General features: G+C 37.2%; 1 protein-coding gene across 2 annotated transcripts in view; it reads right to left on the reverse strand.

Annotated features, from left to right (window-relative positions):
- Positions 1–26,884, reverse strand: part of ANOS1 (anosmin 1) — a 136,963-nt gene that overhangs the window by 42,068 nt on the left and 68,011 nt on the right. Inside the window, exons 1-5 of one of the 2 annotated variants that reach the window (XM_017812331.1) lie at positions 23,743–23,778; positions 20,602–20,664; positions 17,192–17,414; positions 11,905–12,089; positions 4,659–4,788 (exon numbers count right to left, since the gene is read on the reverse strand). In XM_017812331.1, coding sequence (XP_017667820.1) covers positions 4,659–4,788; positions 11,905–12,089; positions 17,192–17,414; positions 20,602–20,664; positions 23,743–23,772 — 631 coding nt within the window. In that variant the 5' untranslated portion in view covers positions 23,773–23,778. Of the gene's footprint in view, positions 1–4,658; positions 4,789–11,904; positions 12,090–17,191; positions 17,415–20,601; positions 20,665–23,742; positions 23,779–26,884 lie in introns of those variants that run through there. The other variant, XM_017812330.1, reaches the window with a different exon arrangement.

Raw genomic sequence — 26,884 nt, forward strand, 5'->3', positions numbered from 1 at the left:
AGCTGCTCTTCAGACAAGTTTCCAACCATTAAACAGTTTCAAGGCATAAGAGGGAGGACTGGCTTTGCCCAGTGGAAATGGCACACATAAACCAGCTGTGCAACAGTATAAAAAAATCATTGGTCTCAAAGGAGCAACAGAAAGAATTTTATTGCCGTGAGTGGGTGTCTGTTCTGGTTTTTCTAACACTCAGTAATGTATGCATGAAATCACATCCAGCATGGTACTTATGTGCTGTGAAAACAATCTATCCTGCGTATGCTAGCAACTGCCTTCATGATGAAGACAGAAACTTGTAGCAGAAGGATCGGATGATTTGGGCTCATTGTGTTGATCTTATGGCCTTTTTTTCTCTCTGAGAATGGCACAGTACCTACCCACAGACCAGTGAGATAATATATTATATAGAAATGCCTAACACTGATCCCTATAGTTAACTGTAGTCTCAGTTACTAAGAGTTCATTCTCATTCTCATCACAAATCATAAAAAGCTAGGAAAAAGTAGCCTAAAAACTCTGAACCAAACGCAACAAATTAAAAATTATATTACTAGTGCCAAGCAGCTTCTGACCAGTTGGGGTAGGCTATCCAGTGCCTGATTACTAGGTGAAAAGTACAGGTAGTTTTCATCCAAGGACATTAATGTATGGATTGTAGGAACAGTTCTCTCCTGCTTCCAGAAGAAAGGAAACAGCTTGGAGAGAGTCAGCCTAAATATGACGAGAAGTATATTTGTATCTTTGGAGATCAAAAATGTTCTGCCAGGTATTCAGTTAGTTTCATTTATTGCTGTTATTGTAAACCACTGACACTCAGTTAAAGGTGAAAAGGAAAGTACACACAATTTAAAAACCCTGAAAAGAGAAGTGGAAACCACTGTTAAAACAGAATAAAGTTCTGATCAATTTTAGCTGATAGTATCAATGTAAAAGTCCATGTACAGAGTCCTACTTCTAGGAAAAAACCTACTTTCTAAGTGCAGCATTCACTTCATTTTCCAGTCACTCCGCTACAAACAGGTAGGTAGAGTCTAATCTGTGTTTCTTGTCATTTTGGAATCATGTTTTGGCAAAACAAAGCATCACTTTATCCCCTATGAAGGGTCATGTCAGACAAGCACATGCAAACCCTTCATTTCCTCTATAAAAAATAAATAAACAGTATTAAAAAAACCCCAAACCTCTGCTTAAGCTTTGGATGTTTCATAAAGTCTCAGCTGTGTAATTTTGATTATTTACTATTTACAAATTAATGCCATAAATGAACACATGAGGCAGTGTAAAAGCTAATAAACCTTCACCTCAAATGTTTGCAATATAAGAGCATCAAAAGCTGCAGTAGATCAAACCTCAAAACACAACTATATGAAGAATGGCAAGCTGAAATGCTTGATGTAATATTCTTGTTTTCCTCATTTAGTCTTTTTCATTTCAATCCCTTTTAAATTACTTTGGATAATGAGGAGCTTTATTTAGTGATAGAAAAGTTTATGGAAATTACCTCAGAAGACTTAATATTATTTTGAATAAAACAAAACTTTACTTTGCTGTGTCTACTTAGAGATCATGTTTTTTGCGTTTGCAAAAAGCACAAAACAGTATAAAACAGGATTGTGGTAACCAGACAAAAAGTCTCTCTCCAAGCAATTACAGCACGTTTTTGAATGTTCCTCTTAACAGCTTAAAATATTTAGTGACAGAGACTTTGTGGTGCCATACTTCTCCCTAGATTCAGATTAAATATCATATTTGTCCTCCTTTAAAGAAAAAACCAAACCCAAATAATTTGCTATTCATTATAACTTATGAGCAATTGGTAAAAGTTCAGCATCTTGTGTGAGAAACTGTCTTAGGAATTGCTGTCATGTTTCTTGATCAAAGGGTTTCTTTTTGAAGAAAACTTCTGCTAAGTCTGACAAAGATAATAATCTTCTCTTGGTCTTGGCACAACAGGGTGAAGTGAAACACTGATGTGAATTTCTGTGCACACTTCACATAAACATAGCACAGACAGGCAGCAACCTTCCAAAGGTGATGTGCCAAAATCCACTTTCCTTTTCCAAACTGGAGGTTAAACGTGCCTGTAGGAGCTCAGCAGGGGCCAGTAGATGGTGGCACTCCAAAAACAAGGCACATCTGAGCAGCAGTTTCTTGCCTCTCAGCCAGGCAGAGACCGCCACCTCCCACTGAGCTCCAAAGTAGTAATTAAATGTCTGTGACACTATAACTGTTGCCACTATGATTGCCTACCTGGGGACTTGGAGGCTAAAAGATACCCATTAAAACATCCCAGTATTATTCCCAGCAGTCAGCACCCAGAAGCATCTTCATATGAGTCACCCAGTGTGACTACACATTTCATATGGCAAACACGGCATCTTTATAACAACCACTGACAGTACTAAAGCCCCTTAAATAGTAAAATGAGTTGCCAGATTAGGATGATTTGGGCTATGAAGCTGATAGTTAACTGAACTCCTTTCTGTTTTTCTGGCAATTCATGATTCTCTGCCAAGGGCTGGAGTTCAGATTTGAAAACTGTTATTTTGAGAGTTATAGAAGCCTTTTGAAGAATGCTGACTACATGCTTTCTGCCATTATCAAAATCCAATTATTTTAATTTATTAGGTAAGAGCATGCAGAGGTACTACTGTTTCCCACTATCTTTGTCACAAAGTCCTAAAAATGCTCTCCACCTCCACCAGACAGCCACGAGTAGTTCTCAAGGAGAGCAAGTGCTTCAGGGGTTGCTGCAGAGAACACAGAAAAAGAGGACTCTGGTATTCCTGTAATAGTTTCAAAACCACAAGCTCCTGAAACACAAATCACTGCCAGCTGGGAGGCTATTCCGAAGAAATACCTCTATGTGCTTATTCTGCTCTTATATTGTTCTCCAGAAACCCACTTCTGGGGTCAGATTCTGGGCTAAAGAGACCTTCAAGATGACACCATGGATATTCTTACATTCATTACCAATGTAGGTATTTTAAGCAATACACTTCCATGGCTAGCACACTCAGTAGGGGGTAAATTTTTTGGAAAGTAATAAAAATCCTGCCTGAAAATGTCACAGTCAAGCCAAAACGTTGGTGTTATCATTCAGTTACCTTTATGTAACTGAAGTCATAGTGGTTCCAAGCAGAATAGTCAGAAAATATTTACACAGTACACAACTGACAATGATATCAGTTTAAAAGAAAGTTGGTGCCTGATTCAGCAACAAACTGCTGTATCTGCTGAAGAGCTGTTCATAAAGAAAAGAGAAAGGTACTGCAGCTGAAGGATCCTTACAATAAGCTCAACACAGCTCAAAGGAAGTATATTTTTGATGTGACTGAAATGGTATGTTACTTAAGTATAATAAATTCTTAAAATAATACTTCTTTTATACATGAAAAGGTTTGTGGTCACAGCAGTAATGGGATAGCTATGTCAGCCAACCTTCTGACCACAAATATGGATATAGCACCAAAAAGTTATTAAGTCTAATATATACTTATTCAGTAAGTGACTAAACCATCCATACCAGCAAAAGTACTTGCATGCCTCTATAGATGCACCTCCAGTAAGATTTTTTTTCTAGGACTGACTGCAAGCAGTCAGTCTGGCCAAACTGCAAGCTAAAAGCTTGGAACCCACAGATGGCAGCTATCTGTACTGCAAGATAATTCTGTCTGCAGAAAGAGGAGGAACTGCATTCCTTGAAGTATGGTGAGTTATACCAGCATAAAGATTCTAACAACACTACTAAAACAACTACAAGCGTTTCTATTAGAAGCTGCCTCTATTAGTAGAGGGAAAAGTGCTGGATCTTGGTTTTTGGCACTGAAGTCAACTAACATGGTCTGGCTATGACTGTCTTTAAGAGAGGGTGACCACATCCAGACCATCTGCCTATTCAGAATAGCTTCTGGTATGTGGTAACCCGTATACCATGCCTGAGAGTCATCCAGGAAAACTTTGCTTCGCGTGGGTCAAAGGCACACCAGGGACAATGCCAGGAACTTCACGGGATGGGAGAACTCTTTCTATCTCCTCCATCTCTCAAGTACCATTTACTGGTACAGAAATAATTTTCAAAGTTATTTTATTACCCAAACCATTGCAAAACCAGAAATCTCAACAAAAATTTCTACAATACTTTGTGGACCATCAGGCATGCCTTTCTAATGAACAGAAACATGCTACTTCCCATTTATACCCTTTTTTATTCTTAAGCACTTATAATTAGTGCTAGCAAGGGGAAAAATATCTTAAGAGGTCCACAGTTCCATCAAAACAATGCTGCTACAACATATTTATCCTAACAAAAAGGAAAAAAAATATTATAAACCTCTCGGACTAACACACTGAAACCCCTGTTCCTTCATATTTCATGGTCAGGGTTATAGTGTTTGACACCAATACTGTAGAAAATGTTTGTTTAAAAGGAGGTTTATTCGTGGAGACATCTTACTGATAAAAGAATAATGACATCTTTAACCTTTAATCCCTTTGCCAACTCCAAACAAATCTCACATCATTTCTAAAGTCTGTGGCAGAAGTACCCAAAAACCCACCTGTTAAAAAACTTCTGCCACAAAAGTGGGCAAATCAGGTTGTGCTCCAGGTGTGAGTGAGAGGAAGGTGAGTACCAGACACAGTGAGCAAAAACTAACCTTTTGAGGATCGGAAGTGCTTGCTGGGTGCTGTGAAGCCTCTCGTCCCGTGCACGTTCACAGCTGCCACGCGGAACTGGTACCACCTGCTTGCTCGGATGTCCGGCAGCCAAACCCGCTCGTCCGTAGTCTGGTGGGGAAAATGTCACACTTACACTTGTTGTTCTGACATGGATATCATCTCTTGTGCAACAACAGTTAGTTCACAAGCTCTATGCAACCACGTCACCTGACTTTGACCATCATTCTGCACTGCAAAGCATTTGCAGCTGTGAGTAAAATGATATAACTATCCAATTTTGCAGTGCATTGCAGATCTCTTCTGGAAAAAGTATCCTTTAGAAAACCAGTGAAGTGTTAAATTCACAAAATTCGTTTTCCAGCTATCACAACCTTCACCAGTGTTTAGGGCCTAGCTGTTCAGGTGTTGACATTTCAGGGAACTCATTGTCTGAGGTCACAGGAATAATTTCTCCAATTCTCAACTCTCAGAGAATAAGGGGTCCAAAATTGCTTAATGAAACCCAGCAACGTGAGAGGCCACTTTTTCTAGTTCATAGGAAACACAAAACTCTCAGGTAATGGATGTAAGCCTTCTTCAGATCTTTGACACTTACGTCAAAAAGACACTCACACCCTTAACTGTTCCCTGCAGATTTTTCTCAGGTCATAGGAGGTGACCTTTTCTCCAGCAACACCCACTGAGAATGCCAGTGTCATGAGTTCAATTGCCAGATTCTGTGGGGAGAGCCTTAACTGCTGAAATATGGCACAAGCACAGATGCACTCTGAACCCTTTCAGTAGGAGGTGCTTTATTCTTTCTTATTCTGAACCCTGCTCTCCTCTATGTTTTTTCCCCACAAAACTTTTGAAGAGTTATCTTCTCCAGAGTTTTTTTTTTCCTAAGGTACAAATACCAGAACTGCCACAGTCTCCTGGTAACCACTGAATCACTGCCAAATACAGAAGATGTAGCATCTTTGCAGAACACATCAGAAACACATCCACTTGTGGATTTTATTTTTGCAATTACCTCTCCATTATCCAGTTTTCAATTTACTTTATAATATCATGTTTATTGCATTTTGTTTTAATTCTTTAATCAAAATTTAACACATGAACCTTAAACATGTATATGTCTATATACAATCATTACTAATTATCATTACTGACCAAACATGCAAGCTCATTGAAAATGTAGTTCCATCAATTTATTTTTACAATCTCTGTTTTCTACAACTTCAAGCAGTCACCTTCCCTGTATAGGATTCAATGTTACTTGTAATGATGCCAAGTAGTTCCCAAAAAAGACACAGCATAATTTCTGCTTTTTGCTCTCTTTACAATCTGTGTAAGAAAGCAGCAGCTGTTGACATAACTCAGATAGCCAGAAACTGAGAAAGTTGCTTCAGCTCTCCAGCAGTAGTATTTTTAAAGATCTGACAAATAACATTTGCAGTTGTTATCCTGCTTTTAGTGTCTTCATTTGGTAACAAACAGAAAATTTAGCGAATGTTTGTGTGTGCATATAAAGGAAGAAGAGCCTTTCTAAATCACGCTGTTAACTGCTCTCAGACTGGTAAGTGTTGCAGACTCTGGGCCCATCATATATTGCTGCTACTTAGAACCCTTCTCCATTCAGACTGCTGTATTTGGTTTTTTTTAGAGTAAGCAGGGGTAACAGCCCTGAAGCTTTCATTGTCTGCCTCATTTTCTTTCCTTTTTTTCAGCTTTTATGTTACCTGTCGAGTGAATTATATCATCCAATCAAGGGTTTCCCAAGTGAAGAAAACGCCTACCTGAAACAACTTCTGCTATTATTTTTATTTTATGGAATGCTCAAATGTGTTATCTTTTCCAACATGCAGGCCCACATACTCAAGAACTTGCATGTAAGACACAACAGTGAACTGAATATAAACTATCATTATTAACAGAAAAAAAAATCCAAGGATATATTCAGGCTACTGCTGCAACTGAAAACAGGACCAATACCTAATTGTAAATAACTAATTACAATACTGTGGGCTTTTAAAAACAGATTTGCTGAACTTCATTACAAGGCAAGCATAATCTGAGTAGACAAATTTCTCAACTAAGGAATTTGTTTGTCATTGGCATAAGCTCAGCTATTGTGCTGACTAAAATAAAGAATTTTGTTGTGTCAGTTTTCTGCGGCAACCTTGAAGTGCTATAAAATCAAATTATCCATCAACTCATAACACCAAAATTATTTTAATTTATGAACATGCCTTGGGCCTATTACTTTCATAATTCATTTTGTTGGCAAAACTCCTGCCAAGCTCGATGGCATGCAGGAGGTGTATCTGTAACTCCCACGTTACAAACTACTTGGGCACCTCTGAGCAACCTTTACAAAGAACTAATATATTTTTAAGAAAGAACTAAGTACTAATGAGATATCTTATACTACCTTCATTGTAAATCTAATTTTTTGTTTGTTTGTTTAATTGCTTTTGTGTAGTTAGTTCTCACTACTTAAGTACGTTTGGAGCTGGGATCATAATATTCAGAGTCTTTTTAATATCTGTCATATTAACGTAAGCCCATTAAATGGTATACTGAGTGGTACTAAATAACTAATGGTTGAATTTCATCACACACTTGAAATTCTACCTGAATATGAGAGAAAATAAATAAAACAAAAGCTTTATTGAATTTTTAGAAGGCTAGAATATTTTTTTAAGAATCATTAAAAAAAAAAAATACATCAAAGATTACCACTCGAATCATTTCAGAATCACAATTACTACTTATTTTGGCTATGCATTAGCTGTTTACTTAAAAGACAAATGAAAGGAAGGCAAGTTCAAATCCTAGTACGCGTTTCATTTGGAACAAAATAATGAATGAGTCCTCAGATAATAACTGGCCAATATGTCCAACTTCAGTACCACTCAAAGTTAATGAAGACAAGAGAAAATGCCCATTAATTACATAAAGATACAACTAGAACACCATGTAATCTGGAGAATACAGATAATATCTTGACACTCCTTCTCAAGAGTGCATTTTAGGTTCAAAGGACAATTGGCCACCTCCAGGGGCCAGAAAGAAGAAAGTTGTTGGGCTTTCAGGTGAGAATTTGGCTGAGACTTCCAGAGTTGTTCCATTTAGGAAGTACTGACAATTCTCCTCTCCCAGAAGCCCTTATCTGTTTAAACCCTGAGCCCTCCCTTGAAAGTAGCCTCCTCATTCTATTTTCTTCAGAATGCTTACAGAAATATCCCTCTGCTGCTTATACAACTGACTAATGATTAAAGTACTTGCCCAGAGCATGGATGACCTATCTTCAATCCCAACCTTTGTATGAGAGGTTGGGAGAAAATATTCCCTATCATCTTGGATGTTGCATCCTATTTAGCATTACAACATGTTCTACACTCATAGGCAAAACTGTTCCTTGGAGAAAGAAAGGCTGAAAGTTAAAAATTCTTGAAAGGGAAAGGTGGGATTAGTTAGGATTGGGAGGGAGAAGAAAGAGAATATATGACCCAGCAGCATAGCAATTTGGCCATTCAGGTGGGATTCTTCTGCCATCATTCTACGGTGTTTTTTTCTATCTTTTATATGACAAAAAATGGTGCAAGAAGGTCTTCCTGGCAAAGATTTGTAAAGAGGACTCTCCTCTATCCAAGGATTACAGTAATCAGTGGACTGTTTCACTGTGTTCATTCCCTTTCTTACACACTATCAATCCTAGACTCCTTTCTGTAGTGCAAAGATTTAATAGAAATAGGAGAATACAGCCTTACCCTGCTGATTTTAAAGCTCTACACCTTTGGAAACAATGCACAGTGATAAAAGAATTTGCATTTCAGAGAGTGAAGGGATACCATCCAGAGTATCATAAAAGCTGAGTTTATGTTTCCTCTGATACAAAAGCAAACTGACAGTGCTGTATCCACTATTCTATTAAAGGACAGAAGATTTCCCCTATTTCATGTGAATGCAATCCCACACAAGGTGGGAATTCTAAGAATGCTTACCAAAGCAAGTCCTTTCTAGGGGATGGAGAAAGAAACCTCTAGTACTAGTAGTTAGTTCCAGCAGAGATATCTTACTGTCAAGGGCTGAGAACCCTCTTGTGATCCTCAGAACCTGACCTTTAGGTGTCTCAGAAAAAAAAGATTAGTTGTCCACAGAATTTAGACACTTCCAAGGTGAAGTACTAAGGTCTGTCACAATCAAGCTATCAAGTAAATACTGCCCCTTATTTTTTTTAAAAACCAGAATAAACTAATAAGTGTATTTCATTATAGTCTGTCCATATTTATACATATATTTGACATGCATTCACACAACACAGATGTGTTATGAAAATAACTTACTTGGCATATTTGAATTAACTTAATTAATTACATTAATATGATTAACACCTGTATTTCCAATGTAAACAGTAATACTACTATTTTTAGAATGTAATAGCATCAAACAGAACAATAAGTTTGTTGACAAGACATACAGTATTCTCATAGGATACTGCAGCAGTTCCTGCTCAGATGGTTAAATCTTAAAACACAGTAGTGTAAGGAACTTGGCATAAAACTTAGGACACTCTACATCCCAGCCAACTAACCTAATTAGCATCTTGGTTCCCACAGTTTTTATATTAACCAATGGAAATTAGTCAAATGGTTAATTACATCAAGTTTTCCAAAAAATGTGTGTTCCAATACTAAAGTTAAAAAAATTCCTTCTTCATGAAGTGAAAAATAATTAAAATTGTTTTCAATGTGTTTGCTTTCTTTATGTAACTGGAGAATAAAATAGTGAAATAATAGATTGAGACTTCTTCCTTAAAAAGAAAACATAAAAAAAGACCTGATGACACAACACAAAGGAAATGAACTTTTTTAAAATTATTTTTTCAATATCAAGTAAAAATTTATGTGAGATATGAGAAATTACTTACAAATTAGCTCTTGTAAAGGCAATAGAAAACAGTAAGTTTTTTTAAAAAGTATACACATTAAAGTTATTGAAAATTATAACCCAATTTCTTCTTGAAAAGACAATAAAAATAAAATATTGGATGAGAAACTCTGATAAAACATTATGAAATTTCTTGTAAGAAGATGCAAACAATAACTGCATAATTACACTACATATGGGGATAGGCATAGAGAAATTCAGATCCTCACCCACAGCCTTTTTGATCTTTGCTTTTAAATGGTCTCTAGCTTAAGTTGAAGAGTAATGCAAGAGCCAGCATCATCTCCCCTGGACTGATATACTCTAGGAGTTCTCAGCTGAATGTCTGAGCTCTTCTAAGCCTTTGCCTATAATTAAGGACTCATATCCCAATGTTGAGGAATCATACAAGAAAATATCTCAGTTATGCAGACAAGAAAAGCCTGGAGGCTGTCACTTTAGTCAATCTGGATATCCATCCTTGTTGCTGATATTGCAAAATAAATTGCATTGCAAGCAGTCACACAAATTTTATTGCCTGGTGGGATGGCTAAAACTACTGTCTAAACACCACGGAGGTACACTACTCGATAGAAATTCTGATTACTAGCACCCCTCAAGGGTGACCAGCCTGCATGTCCCATAAGGCATACACAGTCCACAAAGCCAGTCAGGCATCCCTGAAGTATGTTTTGAACTGACAACCCCAGTGGGGTCCATCACACAATCAAATTCTTGTCTCTTCTGATGCAGATGGGACAGTGAAGTTGTCAGAAAGATGCCAGTTGGAGGAGGCTTCTCCTGCCACAGTGATTAACTCAGACCCTTCTGACTACATTTAACAGACCCCCAGGAAAGGCAGCTGCCAGGGTTCTTACTGCTCTTGCATAGGAACACGTTTTCTGAAACGCTCTCTCCTGTAGATATATATATTTGTATATGTTCCACTGCTGTGGAGTATGTATGGTGCATGCTTCCAGAAATGTGCATGAGGTCTGTTTCTGGGATGAGAAAAAGCACAGCAGTGTGCTGCCTGTAGCACATACACACGGCATGGCAACAGTGAGGAGTAATTCAGATCTGGCTAATTTTTGCTACCTGGTATTTTCCTTGTAGCCAAGGCAGGAGGTTGTTTGCTGGATAGGAAGAATGCAGGTTCAAGACCTGTACCTCAGCTGAGAGATAATAAGTCACTGTGACTTTATCAGGTTTGGAGATGTGCATGTTCCCTTGGGCTTGCACAAGCACAGTTTCATGTCAGGCTCTGCTGCAGGTGACTTTTTCTGAGCAAGACTCCAACATGATGCCAGCTCCCTGTAGCACCATACTGAAGCTAAGAAATTCACTTCTGAGTGTTCAGTCTCCCAAGCTTTATGTTATTAAAACACAGCATTTTCCTACACAATCTGAATTGAGAAAGAGCACAAATTGTCACAGAATTTAAATCCTTTACTTTATTTTGTGGATGGTTCTACTTATTCTCTCCCCTTTTTTTCCTAGCTATAATGACATTTTGCAGATCCTTTCAAAATCAGCATTTTACTTTTCTTGTCAAGAGGGATGAGGGTGAAGCAGTAAGATAAACGATTGGAATTCTGCCATCCAGGTGGACTGTCAGCATGTTAAAAACCAGATTGAAACTGGGAAAGAACTAAGTGAAAATTTATGCTCTGTTGGCTGCTTCTCATTAAGAAACATTTGCTCATGAATCTTACATTTTCAGTCTGGATTGCTCTGAGTGATAAGAGCATGACATCATAGAATTTGCCGAACTGGGGGGGTCACATCTGAAAAAAACAACTTTAAAAAGAAAAAAGGTTTTAAGTCTTTTTTTTTCACTCTCTGTTTTATTAAAAAAAAAAATCAATGGCCTTTTCATCAGTTGTATTTCTTGTGGTTTGACAAGACCCAAGTCATGTCTTGGACACTATGCAACGAGTTCCACTGACCGCAAAAAGACTTTGCCTCTTATGTGCTTTCTCCAGTGGATTTTGGTCTCTAATTATACATTTTTCAAGAGACTTGTGACTTTCAGAGTCTTCGGAATTCTCATCTGAATAGATCACAAATATGTGCTTGCAAGAAAGTGCTACCCACTAGTCTCGTGAAAATCAAGCCTCGGGCTAGTTCTATAGATTTTTATTTATAGAGAGTAAACCCACAAAATAAACTTATTTTGAAACATAAACCTTGGAGTATTTTGAGCATAAGCCTCCCCACCTGTAAGTGATCTATCTCTTCTCTGATCTGAAGAGGACTTTAGATCATGGTCTGGAAGCCAGGGATCCTTATCGCTTGCAAAGAACTAACCTGTGCCACAGTTTGCCAGTTAGTAGCATCATCCTCACTTGGATGGATTCCTTGATTCCACCTCCGCTGAACAACATAAATCACAGGCTCAATGGAAATATTGAATTTTGAAGACCACTTCACTTCCAGGTCTCCAGACTGATGTTCTATGAATTTTAACTCTTTCCGGGGTTTCAGTGGAACACCTGTAGTAGGAATGTACAGACAAAAATATATGAGTAATTTACAAGATGCAATTAGGCCATTGTAGACAAGCCGTATAAAAGAATAATTAAAAAAAAAAGATCATTGGTCGGTGAGAAGGCAAAAGGGGAGAATTATAAGCATGGAATTTCAGAAATGTTCACAGCTAACCTATCTCTGCAAACATTAAAACTTGTTTTTAAAAAATCTTCAAAATATTTCTTTATTTAATTAAAAAACTAAAGGATCTGAAAGTTGTAAGCTAAAACTGATCTTACAGAAAAGATTTCCCAAAGAAGCTTTGATAACCTGGAGAAAGATCCCTCTGATCCCAAGCAGAATCAGCTGTACCTGTTGCTCAGTTTTTCACCTAATTTATCCCTAAACACATCTACTGAAAAAATTTCCACAGCATCACACAGTAATCTGTTTCACTGCTTTTCTATCCTTACTACAAGAAAGCTTTCTCACTACCTTGTTTAGTCTCTTCAGCTGCATCTTAAACTTGATACTGCTCCAAGATGTTCATGGATCATAGGGAACAGATTCTTTCTTTTATCTGTAGAGAAGCTTCTTATGTACCGCAAGACTATTATCATGCTTCGGAATGTTTTCTTCTTCAGTCTAATAACCACAGACCATTCCATCTCCTCTCTGTGTTTCTAGACCTTTGTTCACTCTTGCAGTTCTCTCTGGAGACTCTTCAGTTGGCCAACACCCTTCTCCAGAGTCAAGCCTAAAACTGCATGCAGACTGTGTCTAAGTTCTTAATAGTGTAAACTAGTGAAGCATGATTATTTTACACATTTTACATTAGTCTGATATACTTAAAAATGCTGTTTGTTTCTCCATGGCAGCATGATCTTACTGACTCACATGCAGCTATATTGTATGATGTGTCATTCTCCACTGTCCACTCTCCACTCCCCTAATGATCTAGGAAAGGTAATTCCAAGACATCTTGGAATAGATATGTTATATCTAATGTATATTGTCAAATTGTTGCGTTTCAGAGATGTCTTTCTAAAATATTACTGTATTTCTCACTACACAGTGACACCAAATAATTGTTATTTCTGTTGTTTATACTGCTGGTAATATTGCCTTTTTGAAAACACCTGCAGTAGCTTGAAGGAAAAAACAACTGTTCAAGTTCAGCATCTTTTGATTAAATCAACAAATCCATATGTTGTCAGATACATTTCTCTAGACATATAGGAACACATATATTTGAATGTGCAGCATTTTGTCACTTTAGGATATGTCACAAACAAGATTTCTACCTTGACATATAAACCTTCTTTGCAAGTTATTGTACGCACCTAATTTAATTTTGCTGTTTCGATGGGTGCCCACTTAAGTCCAGCTATATGTATTGGTTTGATAAATCACTTCCTACTCAGTCTGCCACAGATGACTGAGCACCAAGATTTCCTCAGGTAAACAAACTGGTTTTATATTTTAAGAGGTCTTCTCAAAAAATCCAAGTATACAAGTAGCTACAAGTAAATGAAAAGTGATCTTGTAGATCTTGAAGAAACCTAAAATCAACCTGAAGACAATCCTGTAAATAAATCTAGTAATTGCAGCAGTTTAGAACCTGGATATCCTTCAACACCCTGCAGTCTTAGTGTAATATAATGAACCGCACCGAACATGTCAGTTTAGATTTCCATATTTGAAAATCCTTCTTTAATTATTATATACAATAATCCTACAATTTGCATGTTAAGAAAACTTCCATCTGCTTTGCATTAGGGGCAGTTGGATTCACTTGATTGCAAGTATCTCAGCCTCTCCGGTGTTACGTAATTGTGTGCAGATGGAGCGCGGCAGCACAAACAATGAGAGCACAGCACAAGTGCATTTTAAAATACTTTTGTAGAACCAGCACCATCAATTTAATATCCAGATGTGAAGATCCAATTACTCTTCAATGTGCTTTTTATTATGTAAATGGTCAGCTCTTTCTTCATGCTGGAGCAAATTAGTCCTCTGAAGTCTGCTGTGCTCAACCAAAGAATTCAAATCACTGATTGCTGTATATGTGCAATAACAGAGTCCAGGAAAAATGTTTCTAAAGGTGTCTTTCAAACAGTACATGCATCTCTGTGTCATGAAAAGTAAGTTCACAATGGTCCATCACAAATGTCCCATCTTAAATGCTTGATCTCCAAGAATTCAAAGAGTTCCCATGGAAGGCTTTCGGACAGTAAAGGGTAAATGGGATCAATACAGTTGTAAACACAATTGTTCAACAACTCAGAAATGGACACTTAAAATTGTGCACTATGTTTTTAATAGAAAACTATTTTTCTTTAAGCATGAAAGGAGTCATTAAACTGTGGGTGACCATCTGGCACCATCAAGCCCTTTAAATGTCACAGTTTACCTTTTTTACATAGATCTGCAGTTTGTTCTGCTGTATGGATTGCTCCCTTACACATTTCAGAGAAAAATAGTTAGGCAGGTTTAGACAGCATGAAGTAGGTGCATCATCACATCTGAGGGACCACTACTTCTGAAACAGGAAAAAGGTGATAGGTAACTTTTTCAGCTGCCACCAGCTCAGTGTAGAAAAAGATACATGTCCTTGTCCTTAGCTGGGGATGCATACATCCACATCAGACAAAGTGAACCTGGTCACACATTTTTTATTCCTTTCTCTTCCTTCGTTTTTCTTCTGCATTTTTAAACTGGTTTATTTCTAAGCAGATTTATTGCCCCCCTCTAAAGTACCAAATCTACTTTAGACAATTACTGTTATTTATAATATCATTATGTCATATAGAAAACAAATTAGGTAGGCAATGGAGAAGGGACACTTCCAGAAGTGTTTCTTCACTAATCGAGATGGTGTAAAGAAGGTGGATGAGGCTGATGAGAAAAACATCTGACATCTTCAGTAAAACAACATAAATATATGAAGACTCTGCAACCAATTAGTAATACTTCCAACAGAGATGAAAAAGTACAGTGATAATGAACTGGTTATGTTAATCCAACAACATTTGAAATATATGCCCTTGGTGGCAGCGTACTTACATTAATATTCTTTTAGGATTGGGCTTTAGCACTCAGTACTAGAGGGCAAATTCAGTTTGTTAATCCAGCAAATCAGATGGGAATTTTATATCTGCTGTTGTAACTAATCTCCAGAACTTGATCAACAGTAAAACTATAGGAATTTCTGTAGACTCTTAGATTCAATCTGAGTTCATTTTCAAGCTGTGAGTGCTGTCAAAATGATAAGGATAAGTACTAAACTTATTCACTAGATCTCAGTCGTGCTTGCAGTTTGTTCTTCCTTAGTGACAGGAAGGTCATTTACCCCTGGAGGAAATGAATAGCAAGCCTGCTCCGCGTCTATTTGTCTTTTGTTGCAGAAAGACAGGTTGAAGAGGCTAATTAGCTGAATTCATCAGCTGAGAAGGCAGTAGGGTATTGAGCTTGCCCTTCCTCTGCAAGACATATATGCTCTTACAAGCAAGCACCTCCTGCAGATCAGTGATAAGATGATAGGGAAGGTTAGTTCTGCTCCTACATAATCAGGCTGAACAGTAGTAAACCTTCCAGTGTGCAGTTACAGAATGTATCATATCCTGTCATATTCTGTGCCAGCTCCAGAAGCATGTAAACTTCTTTCATTTGTTTGTTTTGTTTTGTTTTTTACTTTTTCCAGCTGTTACATTTACTGGAATGCTTTGTAGTTGTGGCATGGAGCTTGATCATGTAAATCATTACATATAAAACATGAATGCTTGTTTATCACTCTGGTCATTGGTCTCAATAAGACAAAAGAAATAAATAAGTGATCCATTTTAATAACTTTCATTTTGAAAGGTGCTGTATTTTAGGGTGTACTAATTCCTTACAGTTTTAAAGGGCCTGCTCTAAAGTATTTTGGAAACAAGAGAATTCCCCTTCTGCACTGGAAATGGGGATCATAGTATTGCCTGCTGTTCAAAATACTACCTTCATAAGTTTTATGCTTATTCAACTCTATGACTTCTAGACCAAATTTTCTCTATTTATGTCAGTAAATAACAGTGCTTCCTGATGACCCACCCCGTACACTCAAAGACAGGATTCAAAAGTCAAAGCACACTATTTCTGACATACATTCTCATCACTAGAGACACTGAAAAAGATTCATTAACATTTCAGTTAGAACAATGATCTTAAAAATAAAATCACCATCTTCTTCATATATTTTATCACGTTTCCATCCACGGATGGAAATAAGGATGGATTCAGATCTAAGCCTGGAGCTTAGTTCAGAGTTCTGCTGATTAGGCTCCAACAGAGAGCCCATGATATCTGATTAATAACTGAATAATATTTATTTTTTATCACTGATGTAGGAGAATAGATTTCTAACAAAACATATCAACTGTGTGGAACAAGAATATGCCGTTCACAAATGCCTATTTTTCTGGTTAGGAGCACATTTTTCAAATATTTCCATGTATAAAGCCTTTTTTAATTACAATAAATTAAAATCTGGAATTTGTCTAAGCACATCATTTCTTAGCCTATATGTTCTTACTGAAGGATGTCAAAAAAAGCCTTTTTTTTACAATACTAAAATAAATTTTAAAAATTTATGTGTGATATTATAATCTTTCACTATTTTGTTCTTAGGTCATTAAGAACATCAATGCCAAATATACTGTGCTGATTTGTTCTTTTACTTCCTGTGTGGTAGTCCCACCTACTTGGCATTTAGATAATAAATGTTATTTGTGATAATTGGGACCTGAACCATATATCATTAAATATTTTTCTGCTGCATTATCTCTCATCTGTATCAAATTAAGTGAGATTTCACCTAAATTGGCAAAGTTTTTTCTGCTTAATAACCATGTTTACATTCCACAGATTTCCAGGCATGGGCTTCACAAGGAGGGGAAAAAATTAGAAATTTACGCAGCATTTCTCTCTAGCTTTCCACCCTTTCACTGTGCGGCCATATCTCTACAGGCACCTCTCTTTTTTCTCCCCAACCATACAAACTCAGAAAATGAAATTCCTGGTTTTCTAGGAGACTTTGTTACAGCCTGAAGTTATTAGCCCAGTTTGAGTACACATTAATAATCTCTACCTTTGTACAGATTCTTTGGAACTTGGCACGTATGACCGCATCCATTGGAACAACATTTCTTCACTCCAGAACATTCACTATCAGCTTCACAGCTTTCAACACAGGCAGCTGCAAAACCACTGGCTTTCTCAGGTGCTGGGCAGTCCCCTTGCTTCACAGACAGGATGTACTTAAGGAATTCACAGCTAGTTAGGCATTCATAATTCTTCTTGGGGAAAAGAGGCTAAAAGAAAAACAAAAGAAGTGTATCATGTTTTCAATGGGAATAACAACAACAAAAAAAAAGAAATATAAAAACACCAAAGAAAAAATGTTGTAAGTTTTCCAAGATCTCCTAAAGGAATATTCAGATTTTCAGCTCTTGCAAGACTATCCCTGAAGATTTATATACTTAAGCCACTTCTAAAAAAGCATTCCAAGTACAGAATGATGAATTCTCTCAAGTAAGACCACCATATTTAATGAAATAATGTTGTTTATATCTGCCAGCTTTCCCTTGTTTTCCTCACATTGGCTGGGTACGAAGTTGCTCAATGACAGATTAAATACATACCCAAAACAAAGGGGAAGTAACGGTCAGACAGTCTGCCTTTTTTTTTTTTTTGGACTACCCCACATTTCTCCCTCTGTATTTTGTAACACTTTCACCACAATATCTGATGTAATGCCACTCTAGATAAATAAGGGAAATCTTGTGTCATTATACTGTTTGAACTAAGTTGGTTAAGAGAAGATTTTGCAGCATCTTTTTGCTCTTGCCAGCGTATTAGTAATTGTATAACTCTTCATCGACTGGAACTAAATTTCTGATAAAATGATCAGCAGAAAATACAAATTGAAATAACCCTTAAATATACTGATTAAAGATCAAAGTAAATGCTACTTCTTTGATAAATCTAGTCCTAGATATATTAGAGGTTGCTTCAATGCATAGACATTATATAACGTGTACTACTCAGAGGTTTGCAAGGTCCACTTAAAACTGTATGTAAAATACCATCTAGAATCCTGGGGAAAATATTGTGTGTGACATGGAGATTACATCTCCTCTTTTTTTAGTTTGGTGCAAAACCAGCTAAAGTGATTCCCTCAAAGTCATTGGTGGAACTGCAGATGGGCAATCCTTGCAATTGGGGTTATCTATAGCTGGCCATTCTATCCTAGAATAACCAAAACCGTTCCACCCTGACAGATCTGATTTAGAGGTTCCTAAGACTACACAGGAGTTATAACACACTCCCTATCCCACTATTCATGTAATTTCTGAAACTTCCTTCCATATTCAAATGTTTTACTTTCTTGGTTTTACTGTTCTCATATTTCTGGCAAAATGAGAAAGATTTGGCTATTATGGGGGCCCAGGTGTTTTACAGTCCATGTGTCAGTTTATTCTCCAAAGTCACTCTGGTTCAAGAATGTGCCACTACATTACCTCTCCAATCTTTTCCTACAGAGCAGTCCAGAATCTTTGAATCTGGCTTTTAAGGCTGCATTTGGGTGTTACAGGCTTATTTAGCCTAAAGGCTGCAAAACCAAGCAGTCCCTACATCTCCTACTGACCCCAGTGATTCTCGGACATGCACTCCTGATGTTCCACCCATCGGAATGCACCTGATCCCATAGCTAGCCAGTTAAAAAGCTAAACCAGCAGAAACTAAATTTATGGGGGGAAAAAAAAGGAGTCAGATAAACTGTCTACTTCTCTTCTTCACACGTAAGGTTCCCTTTAACATTCAGCAGTACACTTATTCAGTAGATAAGAAGTAATATACCAAGCAGGGACCTTGAGAAACAAAGCTAAATTGTTGCTTCCAGAGTTTTTACAAAATACAAAAAGATTGAAAACTCTCTCACAGGAAAACATCCTCCTTTAACTCAATCAATGTCTATGGAGTATACAGGACTCTGAGAGAAAGGAATGTGGTCCCGGGCTTTTGTGTGTGTGAAGCTAATTTCAAATCCTAAAACATCACAAATTTGCAGCTACTTAATTAAAAATGTTATAGCTCCCTGAGGCATAATACGTCCTCAAGGCTTCTCCTCCTCACCCTATTTCACAGCTCATTTTTCAGTTAGCTGCTAAATGTGCTGCTCTTCATTATGGGCCTTTGAAGTTCCAAATTTAGCCTTAACCACAAAACACTAATCAAAGAAGGATGCTCACAGTTTTTAACTACAATAGAACAGTGTACTACAAATGTTTTCCTTTTAAACCAATTTTATACGTATTTTCACTCATATCTGGAAACATGCAGTCTGAGTGAGAACTGATATAAAAGAACAACATAAATTAGATCCACTAAAACTGCTTTATTACATTACCCTAGAGTTTTGTATATGAGGAATTAGCAAATAATCTGGGTTGAAAAACTCTTACAAGTTTTGGTTTTCATGAGAAATTTTTACTTTGTCTTCTGATGTACCTACACAGATCATATATAATCCCTACTTACACATTGTTGTATCTAAATCTTTTTAGCTGAAATTATAGCTATTCTTAATCATCTTCATTATGCTTAAAATAATTTAAACACAAGACATGCTCTTATACCAGAAAAGGAGTGTCCACAGTAAAAGGAGATGAGTCAAATCAGTGTATCAGTGAGATCAGTACATCAATTAATTTCTATTTTTTATAGGAAAAGATTAAAACATTCATAATGATTCACTTTAATAGACTTGAATAAATTTTTACCTTTATATTGATTTAGTTATAACAAAGCAACTTTCTAGTGAGATATTTCCATTCTGAACTAAAAAACACTTAAAAACTGTAACAGCTGACTTCCACTAACTCAACAGAGCCATGTTTCAAATCCAATAAAACCATCTCCATCTTTTTTCTAGTTTAACTGATTCATGTTTGCTTATTCACAGATTATTCTGAAACATGATCCAAAAACAGTTTCTCTGAAGATTTGTTCCTGAATAATTATGCATGTTGATATCAGTCTTCTGAACCTGGAGTCCACAATCCAGTTACTCCTGGAGAACTATCCTTTTAGAAAATCAGACTGACTTTCACATGCAGGAAAGCCATCTGTTCTAGCTACCCTGCACAAGGATTTTTTACACAATGACATTTTATCTTTTAAACAAAAATTGTCTTTCTTATGCATGGTCAGAAAAGATAGAAGGGCAAGTGGTAGAAATAGCTTCTGAGAGATGCTATGTAAGTGTGACTGGACCAAGACTTAAAAGTATAAGTTGAGATGAATCATTTGGTCAGAAAAAATATAATTTTTTTAAATTCAAAATTAATATAGATACATTGTTATATGTGTATCCTTTCAAATAAAGGTGATTGCTGTAAAAATCCCATGGTTTTCAGCTGGCTCCATGAAGCTAATAATTTAAATTAAAGAGATTGCTAGAACAAAGTGAGAAAGCATGCCCTTGGGCTGACGTACCTCACAGAAGCTTTGGCAATGGTTTTTCTTCAGGTCCCAGGACTCTTTGCAGGGCTCCAGGCACTAGGAAGAGTCAGGAGGCAGAGAAGTGTCAGGAAGAGAATGAAATAAACAACCACAAATAACCCCATTTCTTTTCCAGTTGTTTGTTTGGCCTACAGGAAGTTAATAATCCACTTCTCCTGGGGAAAAGATTGTGTCATTGAGTCATGGTGTCAGAGCAAGGTCACGACAAGCCATGATCACAATACAAGAAACATATTCAGTATTTCTTACAGTACAAGGCAATCAGCTCACTTGTTTATTATACCATCCTATTTTCCAACTTATTGAATCGAGGTCTTAGTACCATTTAACACCATGTCACTGGAACACAGAGACAATGTCAAAAGCACTACTCTAAGTAGTGAAAGTACAGAAGTACAGAAAGCTATATCTTCTCCTCAGCAACCAGACTAAAGATTAGACGGGCACACTGCCTACCCAAGCGAGAAACTATTTCATCAAGCTATGGAGTAAACCCAGCAGAGGTTTAAACACTATTTCTGTATAAACAGACAATGTTCACTGGTCTGTTAGCAAAACCACTTTATTTCAAGTACCATATTACCATTACTTCACCTTCAACCTCTACTGCAATGGTTATACAGAGAGCTGAGATTTAAACTCTGCAAACCAGAGTTAAGCTTCACAGCACAGCATAAAGAAAAATCACACTATTAAGAGCATTTACTGTAGCTGAAACATAAATTCAGATTCGCATCCAGAAAACTTTTCCTTTATTAAACATAAGATATTGGAAAATATTGACATTGTTGGTGGTTAATAACACCTACTCCTTCTGGTAACAGCAGAAAGATATTATTGTACCAAAAGGAAAGGCCTTTGACATGCAATGCAATATTTATATAATTTCTCTTATACATAGTATTAGATTGGATTAGATTTATGCTATTCAAAATCAAGCATGAATACATATAGGCTGAATCTTGGTTGGACACCTGTAGATTAATGTACTAAAACCAACATTAAGCATTTTTCTTACTATCAACATAGCCTAAAAATATAATAAAACCATTAGTCACAGAGGTTACGTATTTCTGGGTAGAAAAATACCACTAAAGCATTTTCTTTATATATATTTTGGTATTCCAGACTCAATTTCTAGCTCTTCAAAATTCACAATGTGTTGTATACAGAGTAATTAGAAGGATACATTATAAAATGTCACTGAAGTCAGCAAGTTTAATTAATTCCAGAGTATTGTTTCTCCTGTGGAATAGTTACCACAAATTTGAGCCCAACTCCACTGTCATGTCATTTTACAACTCTCCTGCTTTGATGGATTTAATCCAAAAATTACTGAGGTATAAGTGGTGTAAAGACAAAATAGGAGATATTTTGACCATTCTGGGACCCTGTCAGTGATCCCCAAGGCTGTCAGGATTACCATGTCCTTGCCTTCTCTGAATTACTGTTGCACTGCTGTGCAGCCACGGAGAGTGTATCTAAACCAGCATATCCACAATCTTGAGCTGACAACTAAGACCAAGTTCATGCTGACTGGACCACCTTCCTTGCAGGCTACAGAGCAAAGCAGTTGGTACTCCTGGAAGGAAATACCAAGATACTGTACAATTCAGATGGTTTCTTCAATGCATTTGTACCAGGATGTCTTTATCTGCCATGTAAGTAAGCTTCAGCACTTGATGTCATCTGGCTGTTGCTCTCTTGCAATAATAACACAGAACAGCCCAGGCTACTTTCAGTTGTGCTCCAGCATCTCCTGCCTCAGGGCAAGCGGAGATAATGGGCATCTCAACTCCTACACTTCAAAGGAGAAAATGAACCAGGGCTGAGCAGTATCCTGAATTCCATCCAACTGCTCTCAGAATATGTCAAGGAAAACAGATGATGCAGCCACTCAAGAGACTTCCACAGTCTCTTACAGGCTCTGATTAGGGTACACGCTCTTACCTATGCATACACTAAAAAAATATCTCTACTCCTGCTGTATGAGGAGTCCTCAGTGCCCTGGGCCAGCCTAGCACCATGGGCAGCTGCAGGAGTTGACTGCCCAGCTTTAGTGGGGCTGTACCATTCTGCTGGTTAAGAACAACTGCTAGGAGGCAGAAATTTTGCAGTAGAAGAGTCTGGAACTGTCTTACTAAAAAGGTTGTTATTAACCTTGCAATGACAAAGATGAGAACACTTCACAAGCACTGACGTTTGTGCATTGATCCTCTTAGCTACCGTATTATGAGGTTACCCCAAAGCGGGTAGCTGGAAACACTGGAAAGCCTGGATCCAAGTCTCACCTTTGAATCCTTGATTTAAACTGTAAATCAGCTGAGATATTGACATACCCCCCACTGTCTGGTGAGCTATATCCTCTGAACAGCAATAATCTCAGGTAGAGAGACACCTTTTTCTCTCCTAAGAATGCTCTCTTGATGTTTCTTACATGAAGATGGAAATGTGTTCCAAATCCAAAGTGTTATATACATGCTAGCTCTGAAGAAGGGCTATCATGTACATAAATTTGTCTTTTTCCAGTCAGCTTTCCAATAAACTCTGTCCTCACAAACTGTAGCCTGTCTGATTCTGTTAAACTTTTGCATCCCATTTACATGGGCCACTCTGAAATGTATCTTTTATCTGCAAGGGCTGGGTTGTGTTTTTCCTCATCTCTGGCATTGTTTGCTATGAATGTGTATCAAGACGAGACTATTCAAGAACATACATTTTGCAGTGCTCTGCACAGTACAGTAGTAAAACATTTATCCCTCCACTATGGATTCCCCCCCTTTTTAGACCATCTATTCGAGAGAAGAACAAAGTTGAAAATTGTCTCAAGAAAAAGAAGAATTGGGCCTTACATGAAAAGCAGTTGAAGGTTTTGTGACAGGTATTGTTCAATACATAATAAAAATTAAAATCAAGAAAATGTGAGTCAGAACTAGTGACAATAATATCTGTTTCCTCAAATCCAAGTCTTCATAGAATAATGCATACATCTTGAACTTTACATTTCTAATAATATCAATACAACTGACCCTGTTGACCGGATCAACAGGAGCTATTCTGCTTCTGTTTAGCTTAGCCTTGACATCTGAGAGGAAAGCATCCAGTATTTCTCACCAGTAAGAACAGTTTCAACGGCTTCAACATACGTAAAACACTAATGAGAATACTAGTCCCGCCCAGCAGGGAAACACATTCAGGTTTTCTGGATTAGTGTAAATGTGTGTGTCTGTTAAAAAGATACTGAAATCCTCTATCCAGGACAAGGAAGACTGTAGGCAGAGCAGCAGCTGGCAGTTGGTTTGGACTCTATTTTGTGTAATAAAAAACACCCTGCAGACATAGCCACCTGCCCTCAGAAGGTAAGCTTAGGCACGACGATGGCAGACCACCAGCAGGCAGCAGAGCAGTGGCACAGGAAGCACCCCAGCAGTCCATTTGGCAGCCGCCTGGTGGCTTGGAGCCACCGCTGCCCCCTGCCCTGGCACCACCACACAGGCTTTGTACTGCTGGGCCAGGACAAGATGTGAAACACAACACTGAACCAGTCATGACAGGCCAGTGGCACTCATCAGAGGGTGAGGGGTGCCAATCACACCGGCCTTGCTAAATCAAATCCTCCTCAAGTGCTTATTTCATCATCTCTAGTGGTTAAATCTGGAAGTTGCAGGCTTTCTTTTTCATCCAGACTGCTGTGGAGTTGTTATTCATACTAAACAATTTCATCAAAAGCCAAAGGGACTGCTAATAGTAAGCACTCTACTACAGGCCTGTTGATGTTTGGACCGCATAGAATTAGGAATAAGAGCAAAGTACTGTTTCATTCAACAAAAAAGGATTGCTATTGCTTTAAAATATTTTGGGTCACGGTTTTTATTTCATCTTTTTTAAAAAATTTGCAGTTAAGGGCCATATTAGAGAAGTCTTTCCTGTTCTAATTTTTAATCTATAAATAAAGCAGCTAGGAGATTAGCATATGATGCATGCCATTTACATTAGTTAGTGAAGGGATCTTCAAAATAGCTTATTAATACTTTTTCTTAGGAAAGGATGCCTTTGACCTGAATGGGAAAGATTTACACCAACACAGCACTTTTCAAACTCTAATGAATTGCAAAACTTTGCTTAAGTATTGAAATACATACTTATTCAAATACTGTATATTTATTCAAATATTATATTTAAATTAAATAGCTGCATATGACATATTTATAACTATTTAAACAGCAAAAAATTATTTATTTCAGAGTAGAAGAGTCTACCTACAGTATTTTTGTCTAAACAGGCTTTTTTCTTCATCAGAGTGGAAACCAAGTCATATGCAAATTGTTGTAAAAACAATGGAATCTAAGAGTTATAGCTGGAATGTAATTACTCTTTTCATTATCATTCATCATTCCTGCTGCTCCCAACAGCAAGGTCAGAAATGAATGGCTTACATTTACAACATATATTTAAGTGCTTTGCTGTCCTAAGGAACTTAATTAAATGGATCTTAGATGGTTGGGAAAAAAAAAAAGGAACAAACATCTTTCCTAATAATCTACCATGTCATGAGGAAGTACCTGAAAAATGCATGTGCTCACTATCAGGTACGAAGCAGAGAACATTTTTAGGGTGAGGAATTAAGCCAAAGTCAAAGAAGAATATTGTGTTCATTAGTTTTAGAGAGAATAATTTTGTGATGTGTAATGCTTAAATTACAACTGCACTTAAAGGGACCAGGAGAAAAGTGATTTTGAATTTGTAAATCTCAGCACAGTGGCAGTAAACACAATGCAAAACAGAAACAGGCAGCAAGAGAGAAATAGTTATTTTGAGATTTTTTTTTAATCTTCATCTGCTGTTTACAAATAGGAACAGAAACTGTTACTTTCTGTTTCTCAAAAATGGGACTGTGAGATGTCTGAAGAATGCAATGTTTTGATTTCAGAACCGTAAATGCACAGTTATATATTTACCCAGTTCAAACCAATCAGTAGCATGCTAGCTTGGTAAAAAATATCAGGTATTAGCAATATCACATCACAGAACACACTATCTTTTGAACAGTTTAAACTACTACTTTTCTTCTTTAAGAGTCATGAGATGCACAATGAGTTTACTGAAACTATTTCTCATGATAAAACTAAGGACACAAATCAGGAAGATTATAATTTTTTTAAAAATTTACCTCACCAATTAAAAAAAATCTCCCATTACTTCTGGATTATATTTTTCCAAAAGATCCATACACACAAAAAACCCTATTCCTCAAACATTCTCTTCCTGGAAGACACATCTCATTTATTAATGCCAAAAAGAAATATCCATACTTATGTTACTGTTAGAACCAAAGACCAAATTAAACTCTCTAATATGACACATAATTCTGACTTGGTACTTCTGCATCTAGGAGGACATGGTGTAATTCTAAAAGCTACACCTATAAGGAAATAATTTAGCATAACAGGAGAATATTAATTATGCATATAAGTAGGTAAGAATCACAACTCTTCAACAATTTGCAGTGAAAGATTAGAAAAGCATCCTAGGATGAGACCAGTGAATCTATCTGAAGGACTCTGGCTGCCCATTTCAGGAATGTGCTTAATTTTTGTCAATTTATTTTATAAAAAACTATTTATACATTTGTGTCTCAACTTTCTGTGGTTATGCATGTCCTCCTAAACTTTAAGATGGGCATTTTCCTTCTGTAGATTCAAGGCAACTTACTTGAATTCTGCATATTCAAATGAAAGAGGTGTGTGGTTCTGAAACTGAAGTTAGACAAACTCTTTTAAAGATCCCTGTTCTACTTTTTTTAATCTCCATTTTCAATCTCTGACCAGCACTAAGGTATGGGCAGTCCACTGACCCAGAATGCACAGGTGTGACTGCATGTTACAAAATGAAAAGCTCAGGTGAACAGAATCTATATGCACTGAGAATTTCAGGCACTCAAGAGTGAAGAATCCTACATAGGCAGGTAAGTGAATCTCATTTCCACACTAGATCATTCTCGATGCTCTCCAAAACCCATGCTCAATAGTTTGACTGATTTAAAGGCTTCATCTGAGTACTCCTCCGTGCAAGTGTATCATGGTATCACGCTCAAGCTTGTGGGCACCTTTCCTAGTGATCAAGTGCACTGCAGCACTTCAGGTATGAGAAATTTCAGGTGCTCACACGCCCTAACAGGTCAAGCACCTCCTTGTCAGTCTCTTGCTTCTCTGACTCTTTTCTCTCTCCTCCCTCATTAGCAGACTGAATCATTAGA

The sequence above is a fragment of the Lepidothrix coronata genome, unplaced genomic scaffold (genome assembly GCF_001604755.1).
Source record: "Lepidothrix coronata isolate B3197 unplaced genomic scaffold, Lepidothrix_coronata-1.0 Scaffold35, whole genome shotgun sequence".
Lineage (NCBI taxonomy): Eukaryota > Metazoa > Chordata > Aves > Passeriformes > Pipridae > Lepidothrix > Lepidothrix coronata.